Here is a 15,431-nt window from a genome sequence, read left to right on the forward strand (position 1 = left end):
CCAGATCTGCTGTAGGAGGGACCAGAACCTACTTTGTTTTGTGAAAGCTAAACATTCCCACTGTCCCTGAATGCAGCCATTAGCAGACCATGGCTCCTTTTATAAACAGTGTATGAAAGGCTATAAACAAAGCTAGGGGAGCATATAAAAGGCTGCAAATAAGGCTATTTCACGTCTATCTTTAGTTTAAACTATTGTTACTAACACCACACTGTCTTTCTCATTGATATCTTTTGGTTTTGTTCCTCTTAGCAAGAGCACAGAGACTAAAGAAATGGAAAAATTCACTCATCTGGAAGCTCTGCTATTTACTGCTGTGCTGGAGAATTGTGTTGATCAGCTCTCAATTCTTGGATATATCATGCCGGTTTCGTATGAGGGCAAGACAGACATCAGCCATGTATGTGCCTTTGCTCTTTAAAGACATCTCTCTTGGGTTTCTTCTTGTCTTGGTTTTATGTCTCCTAAGCAGCATTTTTTAAAAACCAACTCAGATATTTTTTCTGCAAAATGCTGCATGACCCTTGGGTGAAGAAACACAATAAAAGTGCATGGATGACCAATTTTATAGTACAGCATCACTGAGAAGCCTTTGTCAAGACTTCATGCAAAGGACCATACTGACCCAAGATGAGGTTCATGGGCTTATAATTTTAAAATTGTGGTGGTGAGAGGACACGGAAAGGATTAGGGAAAAGGAAACAAGACATATCTAGGTTCTTATACAGATATGCATGTATTTAAAAAATGCAAAAGAATGGGATATTTGAAAGTACTCAAACCTAGGGTATTTCTGTTCCTCTCTAAGTCCATGCTAAAGTTCCTTTAGTCCTCACAGACAATTAAGAAAGATTCCACTTCAAAATATACTAGTTATTACACATTCTCAATGACCATTCTTAATTAGTTGATTTCTAATAGGGATCATAACTAAGAGGGTTTGGGCAGAGATATAAAGAACAGAGAAGCAGCCCTAATGCTCAGGTAGAGGTTTGTTGCTGTGGAGGAAGGTGTTATGGTATTTCTGGTAGCTGACAGACATAGGAAAGAGGATGGGACATTCCTGAGGGGTAAATGGTTCTAAGTTCTGTTGTCATATATTTTAAGTGACATAGCAGACTGTTTCCAGCTTAAGCAGGTTTGAAACTCTTTTTTTTAAAGAGGAGCTCAAAAAAGAAAAATGTATATGACTGGGATGGAAATAAAAACTGCGATCTGAGTTTTCAGATCTAATGCTGTTCACTCTGTCTAATGTACCACTTGAGAATGCAAGAGGAAGGTAAATCAATATAGTTTTTTCTACGTGTTTCCTTTCCATACTACTTTCTTTTCAAAAAATCCATTGCAAAGCAGCAGAAGCTGGTGTCACAGTGAATTTTAGGGCATGAACGATGCTTAGACTGTGCAACAGAGGGCACTCCTCCCCTTAAGAGAGTCCTGTGAGCCAGCCTCACCTGTTTCCACAGGATGCTTCTCCCTCACAGAGCTGGGTGGGAAACCTCTTGTACCAGCAGCAAAAGCACAGAGAGCATATCTCTGGGACAGTAGGAGTTGTTCTTCAGAAACACAGACGCACGTTGATAGACCTACTAAAGGTACATTTAAATTATAGAGAAAACACTTTAGCTTTTCTCTTCAATCACAGATGCTGATTTTTACTAAGTCACTTCTTAAAACACAGTTTTCTCACAGACTATAAACCCTACTTGTGTTTTTAAAGATGCCAAAACAAATGGAGAAGGAAACAGTTTAGAAACAAGGAAATGGCTTAGAGAAGCTACTTGCTAACTTTGGTGCTCTATAATTTGCTACTCCTCCCTGTTTCTCAGTTTACATTTGGCTGTTATCATTGTATTTGTAGAAGACCTGTATTTGCAAAGCACCCTGGAGCTCTGTCAGTCAAACAAATCAATGAAATTTTCAAAGACTGACATCTAAATTTCAGCTGATGTCATTTTTGAGAGGATTAATCACAGTATTGGAAAGCACCTCATGGATTTTCCAAAGCAGGGACTCTTGTACATTGCTTCACACAGTGCATCCCCCAGAGGAAGGCAGCCTTCCTATTTGCTGAATTTTGGGCAAAAGACTATCAAAAGATAAACAGCTAGGAGACTACACAGATGGTAACACATGGAGTTTACAAACTCCTTGCTCTTACATAGTTGTTTAGTAATTATTGGTGTGTAATTCCTACTGTTTACAGAGTTATAGCCTGTCTTGAACTTTCCCAGACATTAAAAAACATCTATCAGAACATTCATAAAATCTACATGATATTAAAGCAGTTTTTTTGCCAAAATTAGTTCTTTCTGAAGTACAGCCATCACCAGCAAACTATTTAAACCCTTTTTTTTAATTAACAATGTAATTTTCATTGGTCTGTGTATACTTTGCATGCGACTCATTTAATGTAAATTTAACTGTCCAAAAATTAATCAAGTAGTCACCTAGACTCCTTCTGTAGTCAGTGGTGAGTGAGGCACTGCCAGAAGCTGATTCATCCCATCCGGAGATGTCCAAGATACTCAGAACGAAGCAGAAGCCCCTTGCAGTGCCCTATGTACTCCCCTCACGGACTATGGCAGCATCGCAGACTACTAAGGGAGCCTCACTTGACGAGTAACTTCTTGGAAATACTACTTGGCATACACAGCTGCTGCCTGACTGCTTGTTTTCACTCTGCCCTCTCTGCTGTCTTGGCACAAATGTGTGTGTGGTTGTGGAGGGATTTGGACTGAGAACTGGTGTTGCTAAAAATAACCTTTTTTTTTTCCTTTTTGCTGGAAAATGTTTCAGCTCAGCGAGTTCTCTAATCCATTTCCCCAAACAGCGCAGGCAGGGAGTAGGCAGCTATGGACTGGGATGGGGCTGGCAGTGACTGCATTAGCTGGCTTCAGCAGTACTGCTGTTAAGTGTTCAGCCACAAAGATGCCAGTAGGCGGGCAAGAAAATGTTCTTTTTTAACCTCCCAGTGCATACGCCTGCATTCCTACCCATAGCACATAAAGTAGAGAAATTCCTAGAAGCAAGGCCTCAGCTGATTGTATAGTGTGCTTCTGATTTTCTGGGACTTTTTCTTTTTTAATAAAATTGTACACGGCCACAACATACTTTTCTATACAGAAGAGAGCTGCCAATATTTTGAGTTTCTTTTTTGAATTCATGTTATACTTCCTCTGCTGTCACCCTCATAAAAAACAGCTAAGCAGGCAACTGATATCTATTACTTTTATTTCTCAGCTCTTATTATAACTAATATTGTAGGGAACGGTCATGGTGACAGGCAGTGGGAAACCGCTAAGATGGAGAGAAGGTGGAGGGGAAACAGGTGAATAGTCTTGCAGTACATAAAAGCTGCTGCAAAGAAGGAAGGAATAATTTGTTCTCTGTGCCTATAGAAACTAGGACAAAAAGTCAAGCTGAGGAAAAAAACCCTTTCTTACAGGAAAGATTGTTGTGACACGTTGGCAGTGGCAGGAGGGTGCATGGTCTCCATTGCTGGAGGTCATTAAGAACATGTCAGACAGATGTCTGTCAGGAATAACATACTCTGAACTATCATCTCTTGGGGCAGGTGAATTGATATTTTGAGGCCTTTTCTAGTCATGTCACTTTAGGACTTTTGATATCATAAGCCTACATTATGTGCTCAAAGCTAACCAAGACAAATGTTTCTGGTTTTCCAGTCTTTGCAGAATGTAACATACACTATGAATTGCTTTAGTATAGCTTCATTCTAGTTTATTAATTTATCTTCTTCTCACATAATGTTGCAGAGGGTTTATTTCTACTGCCCAATGTACAAGCAGGTCTCTCTTATTCCCTTTTAGACTGGCAGCCAGGAAATGAAAGAAATCATAGAGACTCAGAAAAAACTGGACATTAACTACCAGGAGCTTATGTCAGCAAGGCAAGGGAGTGGTGAAACAACTGCTTCCATGCCTCTGAAAAGTATCAAGCGCAAGCAGCAGCTGGGGAAAACTGAAGGTCTAAAAAGTACCCATCATCTTTCCAACAGGGCCATGAAACATAGTGCTCTGGCTGTAGAAAATCTCAGAAAAATTCAGGCTGACAGGTGAGTGAAGCACAAATGTGACGGCTATGGGGGATGCTCAGAGCTGTAAAGTTCTCAGTCTATCTCTTGAAAGCAAAAACAGAGGCTTCCCACTCTCCCACTGCTGGTGTACCTCACCCATGGTCCTGAAGGAGTATCTCTAAGGAGCACAGTGGCGTCTAGCTTCATAGGCCATTTAGTTCTGGCCTTTGCTTGCCTCTGGATGACAAGTAACGACAATCAGTTTATTTTAAATGGAGTTGCAAAATATTACCCAGTTGATAATGGTTGCTTGGGTGGAATTCATGCCAGGATGTAGCCTGTGATGATGTTCTGGTGTCTGGAGTCAGCTTCCCCTAGCAGATACATGCTGGCAAAGCAGGATCTGAGCATTGCCTGGTGAACTAGGTTATTTTGCAAGGCACACAGAGCCTCCTGGGCAGCTACAGCCATTCTCCTTTATAGAACAGATCACATATATATAGGCCAAAGAATTTCTTTCTTTTTTTAAATAAATTTTATTCCTGCACCTCATCAAGTGACTTGATTTGCAGAAATACTAGCAGCCTTTGATTTAAGAGCCAGACTGGGGAGCTGAGCATTCAGGATGCATTTTTCTGCATCCTGGCTTCTGTCTTTTATGTTATTCCAACAAAGGGCTTAAAGAAGATCCTAACACAAATGAGGAAAATGCAGCTAAAATATAAATACCATATGCACCATGAAATTAATTAAACTGGGCAAGCCCATGTATTTGTTGATATCAGCTTAGGGCTGTACTGGGATATTTTGGCACCCAGATATCCCTTCATAGACACACTTGTCTCCATCCTCACGTCTCATTGTCCAAGATCTACCTAGCTGTCACCACTACTGCAGGCCAGCAGCCTTCTTCCTGATGGCAGCACAGTCTGGCACAGCATGGATATGTTTGTGCCTCTTTGCTGTTTCCTAGACTAGCATTCGTGGCAACATTTTTAAATCATAAACTTCAACCAACTCCTAATACAGAGTTTTCCAGGTGTACAAGAAGCAGGTACCATGGGAGAAGCACTCCTGGGTTTGAGAGACATAAGAACAGAAATGGGATCTTATATTTCCTTACCTTTTTAGCTGTAAACAATAACAGATAAAGGTGCCAGACACTGTAGTACCAACACCTATAAGTTACTGTTGTGTTCCTTTTTTTCCTGGCAGGCAGTATGCAAGTGATATAATTACAGTCACTATGAAAAAGATGCAGGAATCAGGAACATTTAATAGCCTAACAGAAGCTAATGAGAGAGAGAAGGCCAAAAAGAGCAAGTTTCATGACTTCCTCATCAGGTCAGCGTTGTATTCAGTACTTTCCTGCTTAACTGCTCAAAGTGAAAGTCCATTCCCTCTCAGTATATGCTAAAAAGGAAAATAAACCCACCAAGATACAGAAAAGATTCTACTTTTTCAACTTGAATTATTCTGTCTGCTTAAAAAATTGTGCTGCTTTCCCTTTCAGAAAGAAATAACTGATGGTTCTGATACTGATCTGAGCTAAGGATTGCCTGAGCTTTCACCACAGTAGACACCAGTGTCTGCACTAATGCAAATGCTGCTCCATATCAGTTAAAACAGTGTGATGTAGGAGCTCCCTGATCTTTAACTCCTTGTCCCCAGTGAAAGCCAGAGCAGCAGAGAATCTGTTCAAACCAGGGCCAGCAACATATGGTCTTTAGGTTATGTGATGCCCAGGAGAATCTGCTCTGACCCATTATGCTAATATGACCCCTTTTCCCAGTAGCAGCAAGGGGCTGGCACAGATGGTGACAGAGGCTAATCCACCAGCCACTGCATTATAGATCCTCTTCTGTCCCAAATCTGATAAGGTATGGATTTGTTATAATCTCAACTGAAACTGGTGATTCCTTAGCTCAAACTTCTGTGCACTAGAGGCTTGGAGCTTTTTTAGCACGGGAAGCTCTGGTTCAATCCCCAGCCTGTCAGAGAGAATAGCAGTCATCAGAGAAGTATTTTAAAGCTACTTTGCTCTGTGTAGCAGCTCAGGCCCATCATTTAGGGCAGACAGCAAAGCTGCTGACAAATCATGATTTGTCATGAGTCCAACCTACTGGAACAGCCCTGGTGGTGGCTCAGTGGTCTGCCTCCAGTGCAAGTCCCCAGCTTCCAGTGAAATGTGTGATTTCAAGCACGAAACCTAACGCTTCCACTGTCTAAAACCAAGGGATTTATTGTTTATCCATGGAAGGAACAGAAAGCAAAAATGAAAGCAGCAAATTCTTGTGGAATAACTGTTTGATACTAGTAGGTGGAAAGGAGCAGACAAATTATAATCAGAAAGGACATAAACATTTTCATTCCATTCTATCAGTCATATCTAGTCACTATGTTGTCTGTTCTACTATACATTCTTTTCATGGAATGAACTTGGTCTGTCTTTCAATATAATATACAGTTGTCTGGTTTTGTGTCAATATACAAGTCTGAAAGTGATCTGCAGCATGACTGGAACTCCTTATCAGGAGCTTTTGTTCATCATGGTCACCCAGCTAAGGACTCTGAAAATGAAATGCATGATTGACTGTAAGGTTGGGATAGGGTATGAAGTCTCAGGTACCAACCCTAGTATTTACAGGCTTTAAATAAAATCATAAGCGTAAAATCTTAGAATCACAGAATCATTAAGGTTGGTAAAGACCTTTAAGATCATCAAGTCCAACCATCAACCCAACACCACCATGCCCACTAAACCATGTCCTGAAGTGCCACGTCTACACGTTTTTTGAATACTTCCAGCGATGGTGACTCCGCCACCTCCCTGGGCAGCCTCTTCCAATGCTTGACCACTCTCTCAGTAAAGAAATTTTTCCCAATATCCAGTCTAAACCTCCCCTGTCGCAACTTGAGGCCGTTTCCTCTTGTTCTATCGCTAGTTACTTGGAAGAGGAGACCAACACCCACCTTACCATAACCCCCTTTCAGGTAGTTGTAGAGAGCGATGAGGTCTCACCTCAGCCTCCTCTTCTCCAGACTAAACAACCCTCACTCAGAGTGAAGTAAGATAATATGACCTAGAACATTACTGCACCTGTTTTGTTTTAAACAGGTAAACAGCTCTGTAGCTTTTGGCCTTCACTCATATCCCTTCATGGATCTCAGAATCTAAGGCAGTGTTTTTTGCAAGATTTTAAGTCTGATATGAAAAAACATATTCCATACATAAGATGAAACTTACACAATTTGGCACTGTCTGCTGGTTAGGCACACTTCTGCACAGATACAGGAGATTTTTGCCTGAAATGCAGAAACTGTCACTCAATGATAGGCTGCTTCTCCCTCTGCTGTAAGAATTGCATCATTCTCAAATCCACTCCAGTCTTTCAACAAGAGCATCCCCTGATTTTTGGTTCATTCCCCCTTTCATTCCCATCCTCTTTGCTCAGTCTGTGCACCTCTTCTTTTGGGATTAACTTACCAAGTCACTAGCTTTGGTGAGGAGTCTCTGTTCCTGACTTGCAGATGAGCTGTCTCCCCAAAGCTCAGAGGGAAGAGATGAATGCCTTTTTTGCTACTTGGCCACAGGAAAGGGCTTGTCGTCTGCTGTTCTGAAGAAGCAGGCCAAGATTTTGTGTGCACTTCTTTTAGTTCAGCTGTTACAAACTCATTGAGTAAGCAGGGCTGGTGGGGCAGTGCTCAGGTGCTGCAATGTATCAGGAGACAGGAAGTTCTTCTAGGTAAACAGGTCTTGTCTTTTTTGATATATTAAAGTGATTGTATTTTCCCATTTTTCTTCAGGGAGGAGGAAGGAAAGGAGGAGATAAAGTCATTCAAGAAACAGCTGCAAGATGTCAAGAAAGAAACTGAAACAGAACTTCAGGTGAGATCACTTAGCACTGGGCATCATGCCAGGGGGGAAGCCTGTTAGCAAGCTCGCCTCCACTGTCCAGGAACTAGCGCTCAGATGAGAGGATGTGTGGCATATATAATGATCCATCATTTAGGAATATAGAAGCAGAATAACTGCAGTAAAGATCTGTATTATGAATATGCCTGCTAATGACTGTAAGAACAGTGTGTCCAATGGTTTTCAAATGGGAGCTCAAAATGCTCATAATCATGAGAGACCACAGTCAAATTAGAATACCCCAAAAACACTGCTGGGAGTGGCAAAGCACAAACATCTGCAATCAGTAAGAAAGAATTTATCTGCAGATAGTAGTATCTAAGGTTCTGTCATACTTACTCATGCAGATGTGACACCTGGCACAGAAAAAGTGTCATGATGAGGGAGTGAGAAAGCAAGCAAACTGGCATAGGGGCATGCCATTTTTCTACCTACAATTATGTCTGGGGAAAATGTAATTATTTTAATCTATTTTTCTAGGCTTTCAGATACTAGAAAATCCCTAACATGGGAGTCCTACACAAGGGCAGATCAATGTTATTGAATGTACGCTGTCAACTTGATCTTTCCGGAAAGCTTCAGCCCTTCTGTCTGCAGCATGCAAATAGTGCGTGCATGCACAGTAAATCTGGGGCATTCTGGCCACGTCAGACTTGCTACACAAGTGCAGATCAATTGAATGGCATATCACTGGTCACTTCGATGCTCACCAGACAGCTCAGACTTGATGCTCGTGTGTGCTTTAGAGCAAAAGCACACACAGTTCTGTGCAGAAACAAAGAAATGTAGCCTGGCCCTGATGAGGCAGGAAAGAGTATGTGATAGGGAACGAGCAAAAGGCAGGCAGGTTCAGAGCTATTACAAGGACTGAAAGAAGGAACAAGAATCTGACACTTGGTTCAGTTACTGAACAAGAGTACAGCAAGGGCATCTGAGGAAAGAATCGATATCATTGAGTTTTGTCTTTGGACAAAAATGAGGACAGTAATCAAGCCAGGATATAGTTGGCTACAGAAAGGACTTTTAAGCCACTGACATGCTGATGAAGTACAGTTTATAGAACATGAAGGTTCTGTGTTGGTTGCCTGGATGCATATGCAGTGGAAAGTTTAATTGTAAATACAGGATGATTGTAAGAACATGAAGGATCTACTGGTGCTGGTAGTGTATGCAGCTGTCTGTCTGTAACTCACAAAACACCAGAAGTCCAGGGGACATATTAGAACAGCAGAGAAGAAAGCAAGAATGTACAAGGTGGGAAAATTAATTTAGTTCAGTACTCATCTACTAGTGGAGATCCTGGAAATGATAAACATGCACTCAGAAGTGTAGCAAGATGAAAACAACACTGGAAAAAAACAACTCTGGACAGAACAGAGAGGAGAAAGAAGAGGAGTCATTGAAGGAAATGGAAAGTTAGCAAATTAGGAGACAAACCGAGAAAGAACAGTTGTGGGAACTAAACGAGAAATGAAGGATGAACTTTTTTCCCCTATGGATTTGAACAGAACATCTAAATGATGTAGAGCCAGGACTGAAAAGGGGAGCTGTACACCTCAATATATACTTACTGCCACTGGAAATGGTATGGGAGCCTATTTCCAGGCCCTATGGGACAACCCAAAAGTCCCTTGACATCTGTGTGGCAGTGAAATGAAACAAGCTGGATAGTTTGTCAGGCTCAGAGGCAGAGTATGTTGCCCGTTTGCTTCTGCACATTGTCCCTTCATCAGTCAGATTCTGATGGCTCTTGGGAGGCTCCTGTTCTCCCACTCCCCAAGTTAGTGAATATGATGAGGTAGTTCTCCTTCTGTGTAGTGCTCCTCAAACCTCAGGAGTCTGTGCACACAATATATGTATCTGGTTCTGGTTTAACGCCTTTCCAGGGACTGGTGTATAGGGAGCTGTAATCATCCCGTCTGGCACCAGCAGCGATGTCCTGGCACTGTGCAGTCAGGCTGGGCACTTCTCTCTGTCCTGCCCTGCACCTCTCCTACCTCTTGCAGTCACAGGAAGGTGCGCAGCTCCCTTGCTGAGAAGGTGCTCTTCTCCGTGTTCTTTCAGTACCTTCTGCTAATTCGGTTCTTCCTTTTCGCCTCATCAAGGGGGTCTGCATTCATTTGGGATTTTGGTTTTATATTTCCATCTTAAAAGTCCTTTTTGGGCTTCCTTATAGTTTCAGCTTTGATAACAAATCAAAGACAAGAGTACTTTCAAGTACTGCTTTCCTCCTGTGCCAAAAATAATGGTGTCTCACTGTGTCTCCCAAGGGAGAATAATTTCTATTTGCTTCATATGGGATTTTCCCATAGGCAGTTTTACAGACACTTGCATGATTTGTCACCTTGCCAACTAATTAAAACTAAAAATACAGCTTGCTGATTTTGGAGTACTTTGAACAATAATAATGCACAGACCTGTAGACAAAAGCCTACATTGGTTGTCTCCAGTCTAGTGGATGAGAAAACAAAAATGAGCAAATCTAATCATGGAACCAGAAAAACACGGTCTTTACTTCACGCATGTAGCCTGTATGTTTGTACTTTCAGCCTGGCTACCTCTTAACGAGATGCTAATTAATGTTGTATTAGCCTGCTCAGCTCATTTTTATTTCTAGTGGAACACAAATAAAATGCTAAATGTTCTTATTTATTTTGTTTTCTTTCTTCTTGGAAAGCACTGATGTCTCTAAAGGAGCTGAAATGATCAGTCTGGTTTCGCTCTTGCCCCTCCACGCAGGAGCATCACCGATAGCTCTAGTTTGGCTGCAGGAGTTCTGTTTGCTGCTGCAGTGTTCATTTTCCAGTTTGTACAAAAATACTCACTTTCTGTGGTGTCCTGGACAAGTGATGGCAGTCTGTACAGATTTTGAAACAAGTTACTATCACATGGGATATGATTTTAACATAAAAATTTAGGAAATGTAAACTTTAGAATTCCTGCATTGCTATTCATCCAAGGACTTTTTATGTCCTGTAGGTTTTGTGGCATACTCATGCCATACATGTGTGCAAGTCATGGTATAATTTTGTAACAAGCAGTAATATTGCAGGCTACCTACCACACAGGAAGCTAAGACGTTGCACCACAGTACCAGTGAAAACAGGACCATAACTTTTATTTTATGTGGGCTCTTATAACATACCCAGTTCCACTGTATCAGTGCACAACTCGGTAGTGCTTTTAGTAGCGCAACTGAAATCTGTCACGTTTCTTCCCTTATCCTCTCCCAGGAGGACAAATGTATTAATGAAGGGGTTATGGGGGAATGTTTTAAACATACATACACATCCACTGGTGCATGCTTCTACTGGAGAAATGCACCAGGCGATTACAGTAAAAGGCACAAGTTCGGTGATGGTCCTGAGCTCTTGGGTGATTTCATTCCACTGCTGGCAGAGCCCCAAGGCAGCTCAGCGGGGCCCAGAGCTGGTGCACTAGATCCAAACCTGGCTCCAGAGGGACAGGACTTTCGACAAGCGTGCTGCTGCCAGCGGGTCTGCTCCCTCTGCCAGCAAACTGCCCCTCACACAGCTCGCTCCCGCGGTTGTTGGGATTGGAGGTGAGATAGTGGAGGGCTGCAGAAGCCGTTATGTCGAAGCTGGGTGACCTTCCAGGCCCGATGTCCTTTTGGCTGAGGCATTTCTCGGAGATGTACAGCATAGAGATGTTCTGGCAGCTGGGACAGAGATCTGGGCTGTGGCCTTATTGAAGTGTCTGTAGGGCCGCATGTTGTGGTTTCAGGGGGAGCAAGTCCAGGCTGCAGCAGGTGTGTAGATCTAAGCATATCTTCAGGCTTTGCAAACTGAGATATTGCAGCTGCCAGTGGAGAGACTTGAGCTCATACGCACTCCGTGTGGAAGCAAAGGGGGCAGGCAGCAGGGCTCCCTGCCGGCACGCTCGCTGCCTGCGCCTAGCACAGCACCCGTTCCCCTGCCCCCTCCAAGCGCAGGCCAGCGCTGGGTGTGCTGCTGGCGGCAGGGGGTTTATCCGACTGCTGGACGAATTCCTCAGGCTGTTTACTACCATTTGCTATTTCTGTAACCAGCTGTATTTGAAGTGACTGTAAACACTAATTGCAGTGGAAGAGCTGAGATACCTAGGTGGCACTTGCAAGAGAGAGAAATCAAAGTACATTAAAACACAGGAGTGTGCAAACCCTCTCCAGCTAAGTGCTGTTGCTTTTGCAGCCAGACAGCATCTATGGGGCAGACTCCTACGGCACCGGGTAACAGCAGCAGACAGGCCTCTGAGCTGATGTCTGCGAGCTGAGAGATCAGAGAAAATCAGCTTGTTTACTTGCTTGTGAAGCAGACTGGCACTTGACAACTATTTCTTGCGTTTTAATCCTGGTCTCTGCCAGTTTTATGATAGTTTTGGACACATGAGGCATGATTTTGCATCTTTGGTTTGGCAGATTCAACACTGAAGTCATCCCTAATAAGTAGCCCAGAGGTTTACTGCATTAACTATGAGTGTCCTGGCTGGGACCTTTGCTATGATAAACCAGAATAAATAAATACTAACTCATTTCCCAGTGCCTGTCCCTGAAGTTCAGGGAACAGCATATTCTACAGATGGTGCCCACAGCTTGTGGGCATTTACTGCTGCATCTCCTACCTGCGACCTAATACCAAATGTGCCCCAGTTCTGCAGCACCAGGTCCATCAGCTGGGCTGCAGTAGCTTTCCACATGCCTGCGGCTGACTTTCCCTCTCCAAGCGAATGGCGTTGCTGTAAACCACCAGTGGGGTTTTGCATTTCACTTCCCGTCTGCTTTGGATTGTGTAACCAAGCCCCCAGACTCCCCACCTCTAATGAAGATGCTCTACAACACCACAGACCAAATCCAAACCACAAACATGCCATGCAACAAAGAAAACAAACAGAGCAGATGGGCCCCCATCCCAGCTGAAGCCTGAGGCGCTGGAATCAAAAGCACTTTTTCCTCTGGTTTACTAAAATACGAAATGAAAAAGAAAATAACCTGGTGAAGTGTTCATGCTCTGCCCCACCTCTCTAATAGCTGAGTACTTTGTAACGTAGGCTGAACCTTTATTTTCTGACCTGTTTGCAGATCCTTAGCAGATAGCAGTAACACACTGGCATCAACAGCGCTTGATGTTTTGAGCTGAGCCTCAGCACCACAAAAAATCGGTGTTTTTCATTAGCAGTCTCTCTGCCAGCCCCTCAACTTAGACATGATTCCACCATGACACAGGAAGACTATCTCAAAATAAAATGGTACAGTCACCTCCCATGTCTGCTGACCAGAAATAAAACCCTTCCCAATGCCCACCAAAATTTCATACCAAGGAAAATAAAGGTCATTACCAGAAACCTAAATAGGGCACAAATAGGTCATGTCTGTAGCTGCCTGCAGTCATACGATGATACGGTTGTAAAATAGTATCTGATGTTGGAAACCTTCAAAAAAATGTGAATGTATGACTTTTAAACCCACAAAACAGCATCAGCCAAAGCCCCTAATTGTCCTGAGCCTTCTAAATATACTTTTTTCTTCCTGTGTCCAACAAAGGGTGCAGAGGGAAGGATTTTCCTTTTAACTGTTCCAAACTCTTCTTATAAGGAAACCTTTTCCAAATGAGTCATGCTGCAGAGCTTTTAAACACAGCACTATTGAGCTGGCTTCTTCCTGTGGCATTTTTCCATGTTTACACAGCCAAGGAATGTGAGGGTGCTTCAGAGACAAGATATGTGGGCTTCAAAACATTTAAATGCCAGCACTTTGGTATTTCATCTTCAGCTGCAAGGTTTGGCTGATTGAATGTCAGACCTGTCATAGCATGGCAGGAAAGCAAAGAGAAAGGTTGTAATGGAGCAATCGCGCGCCAAACCAGAGGCATTAAGATTGATCTTGCCTAATTGCATAGGAGACTTTGATGACCTTTTTAACTCTTCATACAGAAGTCTAGAGTTTTTAATTTTACAGGCAGTTCTTCCAAGTTCCAACCCCAGATTAATGAACTTTTTTCTGTTACTCAAAGAAATTAATTAACAAGGAGTAAACAAAACAACAATCCCAAATCAAGCAAATGCATTTTGCTTCTTGAGCACGCTCTTAAAGCCGGACAAATGGGGCACATTGGCTCAGGATTCTTGCCTATGGGGGAGCTTCTGCAGACAGAATTCCCCCAGGAAAGCTCAGCTCTGTTGCAAGACAAGGTGTGGGGAGAGGCTGGGAGCTCATAGCCAGCTTTTCCTTGGTGCTTCTTCCATGCCCGCTTTTATAACAAAGTAGGCACCATCTACCTGGTAAGATTTCAACAAAGAACTGTTTAAACATATGAGTGAGTCAAGATTAGATTTTCACCTGTTCCTAAGGTTGTGTTTATACAGTTGCTGTATAACTAGAAAAAAACAAATCCAAGGAATAGAGTATACTTTAGGAAATCAAACTTTGGTGTACGTGAGGCTGAGGCATTATCCTCTTCTTACAGATGCTCACTTACTGAGATGGCCTAATCCAAAAGCTTAGTAAAGTCTAACTTTAAGCAGCTGAAACTATTTAGCTTCTTTCATGCTTATAGTAAGCATGCCTGAATCCATTCCTGGACCAGAGACCAGAAGGTCTGGCTTCTTGTCCCACTCTGTTCATCATTCCACCCTCCCCAGAGGTAATCACTCCTCACTGATGGGTTTATTGCCTTCTGCGTGGGTTACAAATCAAACTTCCCTTTGAAGTAGAGGCTGAAATGGGGCAACATTCAGGGAAAGTGTGAAGCCTATAGCCTTGTCTCTTCTGAGTTTATCAGGGAGTGGAGAGCGTAAGAAACACTGAGCTCACTTCAGTCTCCAGGCTTGCTTTTGTGCTTTTGTCTCCTCCACTAGAACCGAGATAATACGATTGCCTTCCTCAAAGATGAGCTCCAAGAGATGAAGGCCAAAACAAACATGGAGAGCTGCTACATGAAGAAAAGCACAGACCTCCAGGTCCGCCAAACCCAGAAGAAGTGCAGCAATGCAGAGAATGTCCTGGACAAGGAAATTCAGGTAAGCCCTTCCTCATGGCCCCAACTGGAAGGCATGTCCAGCTAGTAAGGAAAGAGTCCTCCCTCTTTCCCCAGATGCCCTTTCTGTTCTCTGTCAGTCACCAACAGAACTGTTTGAACTGGATCGGGAAACTCATCCAGGTTAGAAATCTTTCTCTCTTCCACTGCTCCTCTGTATGGTTTGCAAACAGCAACAGCATGGATGGCATGGCTGCAGGAGACAGTGGCTGGAGGCAGGGACTGCTTAAACTAATACCATTGTCAGAGAAACGTGCCCATAACTATGTCAAAGGGTGTAGTTACAAGGCTATTTAGCAAGATAAGCAGCCCGAGCTCCCAGCATTGCCCACACCACATTACGCTGATTGAGCTGTTCGTGTGGCCATAAGGTGAACTGGACTAGAAAACTGTTCTGGTTTTGCAAGCTTTTTTTTTGGGGGGGGGGGAGGGGGGTGTTGTGCAA

At 43.0% G+C, this 15,431-nt stretch overlaps 1 protein-coding gene across 1 annotated transcript in view; it reads left to right on the forward strand.

The window, feature by feature from the left end:
• The first annotated feature begins 274 nt into the window (after positions 1-274).
• The window catches only part of IQCG (IQ motif containing G), a 19,178-nt gene continuing 4,021 nt past the window's right edge, over positions 275-15,431 (forward strand). The window contains exons 1-5 of the mRNA XM_010289125.1: positions 275-400; positions 3,834-4,078; positions 5,255-5,383; positions 7,847-7,928; positions 14,808-14,969. Of these exons, the coding sequence (XP_010287427.1) occupies positions 275-400; positions 3,834-4,078; positions 5,255-5,383; positions 7,847-7,928; positions 14,808-14,969 (744 nt within the window). The remainder of the gene's footprint in view (positions 401-3,833; positions 4,079-5,254; positions 5,384-7,846; positions 7,929-14,807; positions 14,970-15,431) is intronic.

This window comes from Phaethon lepturus, unplaced genomic scaffold, assembly GCF_000687285.1.
Source record: "Phaethon lepturus isolate BGI_N335 unplaced genomic scaffold, ASM68728v1 scaffold22836, whole genome shotgun sequence".
Taxonomy (NCBI): domain Eukaryota; kingdom Metazoa; phylum Chordata; class Aves; order Phaethontiformes; family Phaethontidae; genus Phaethon; species Phaethon lepturus.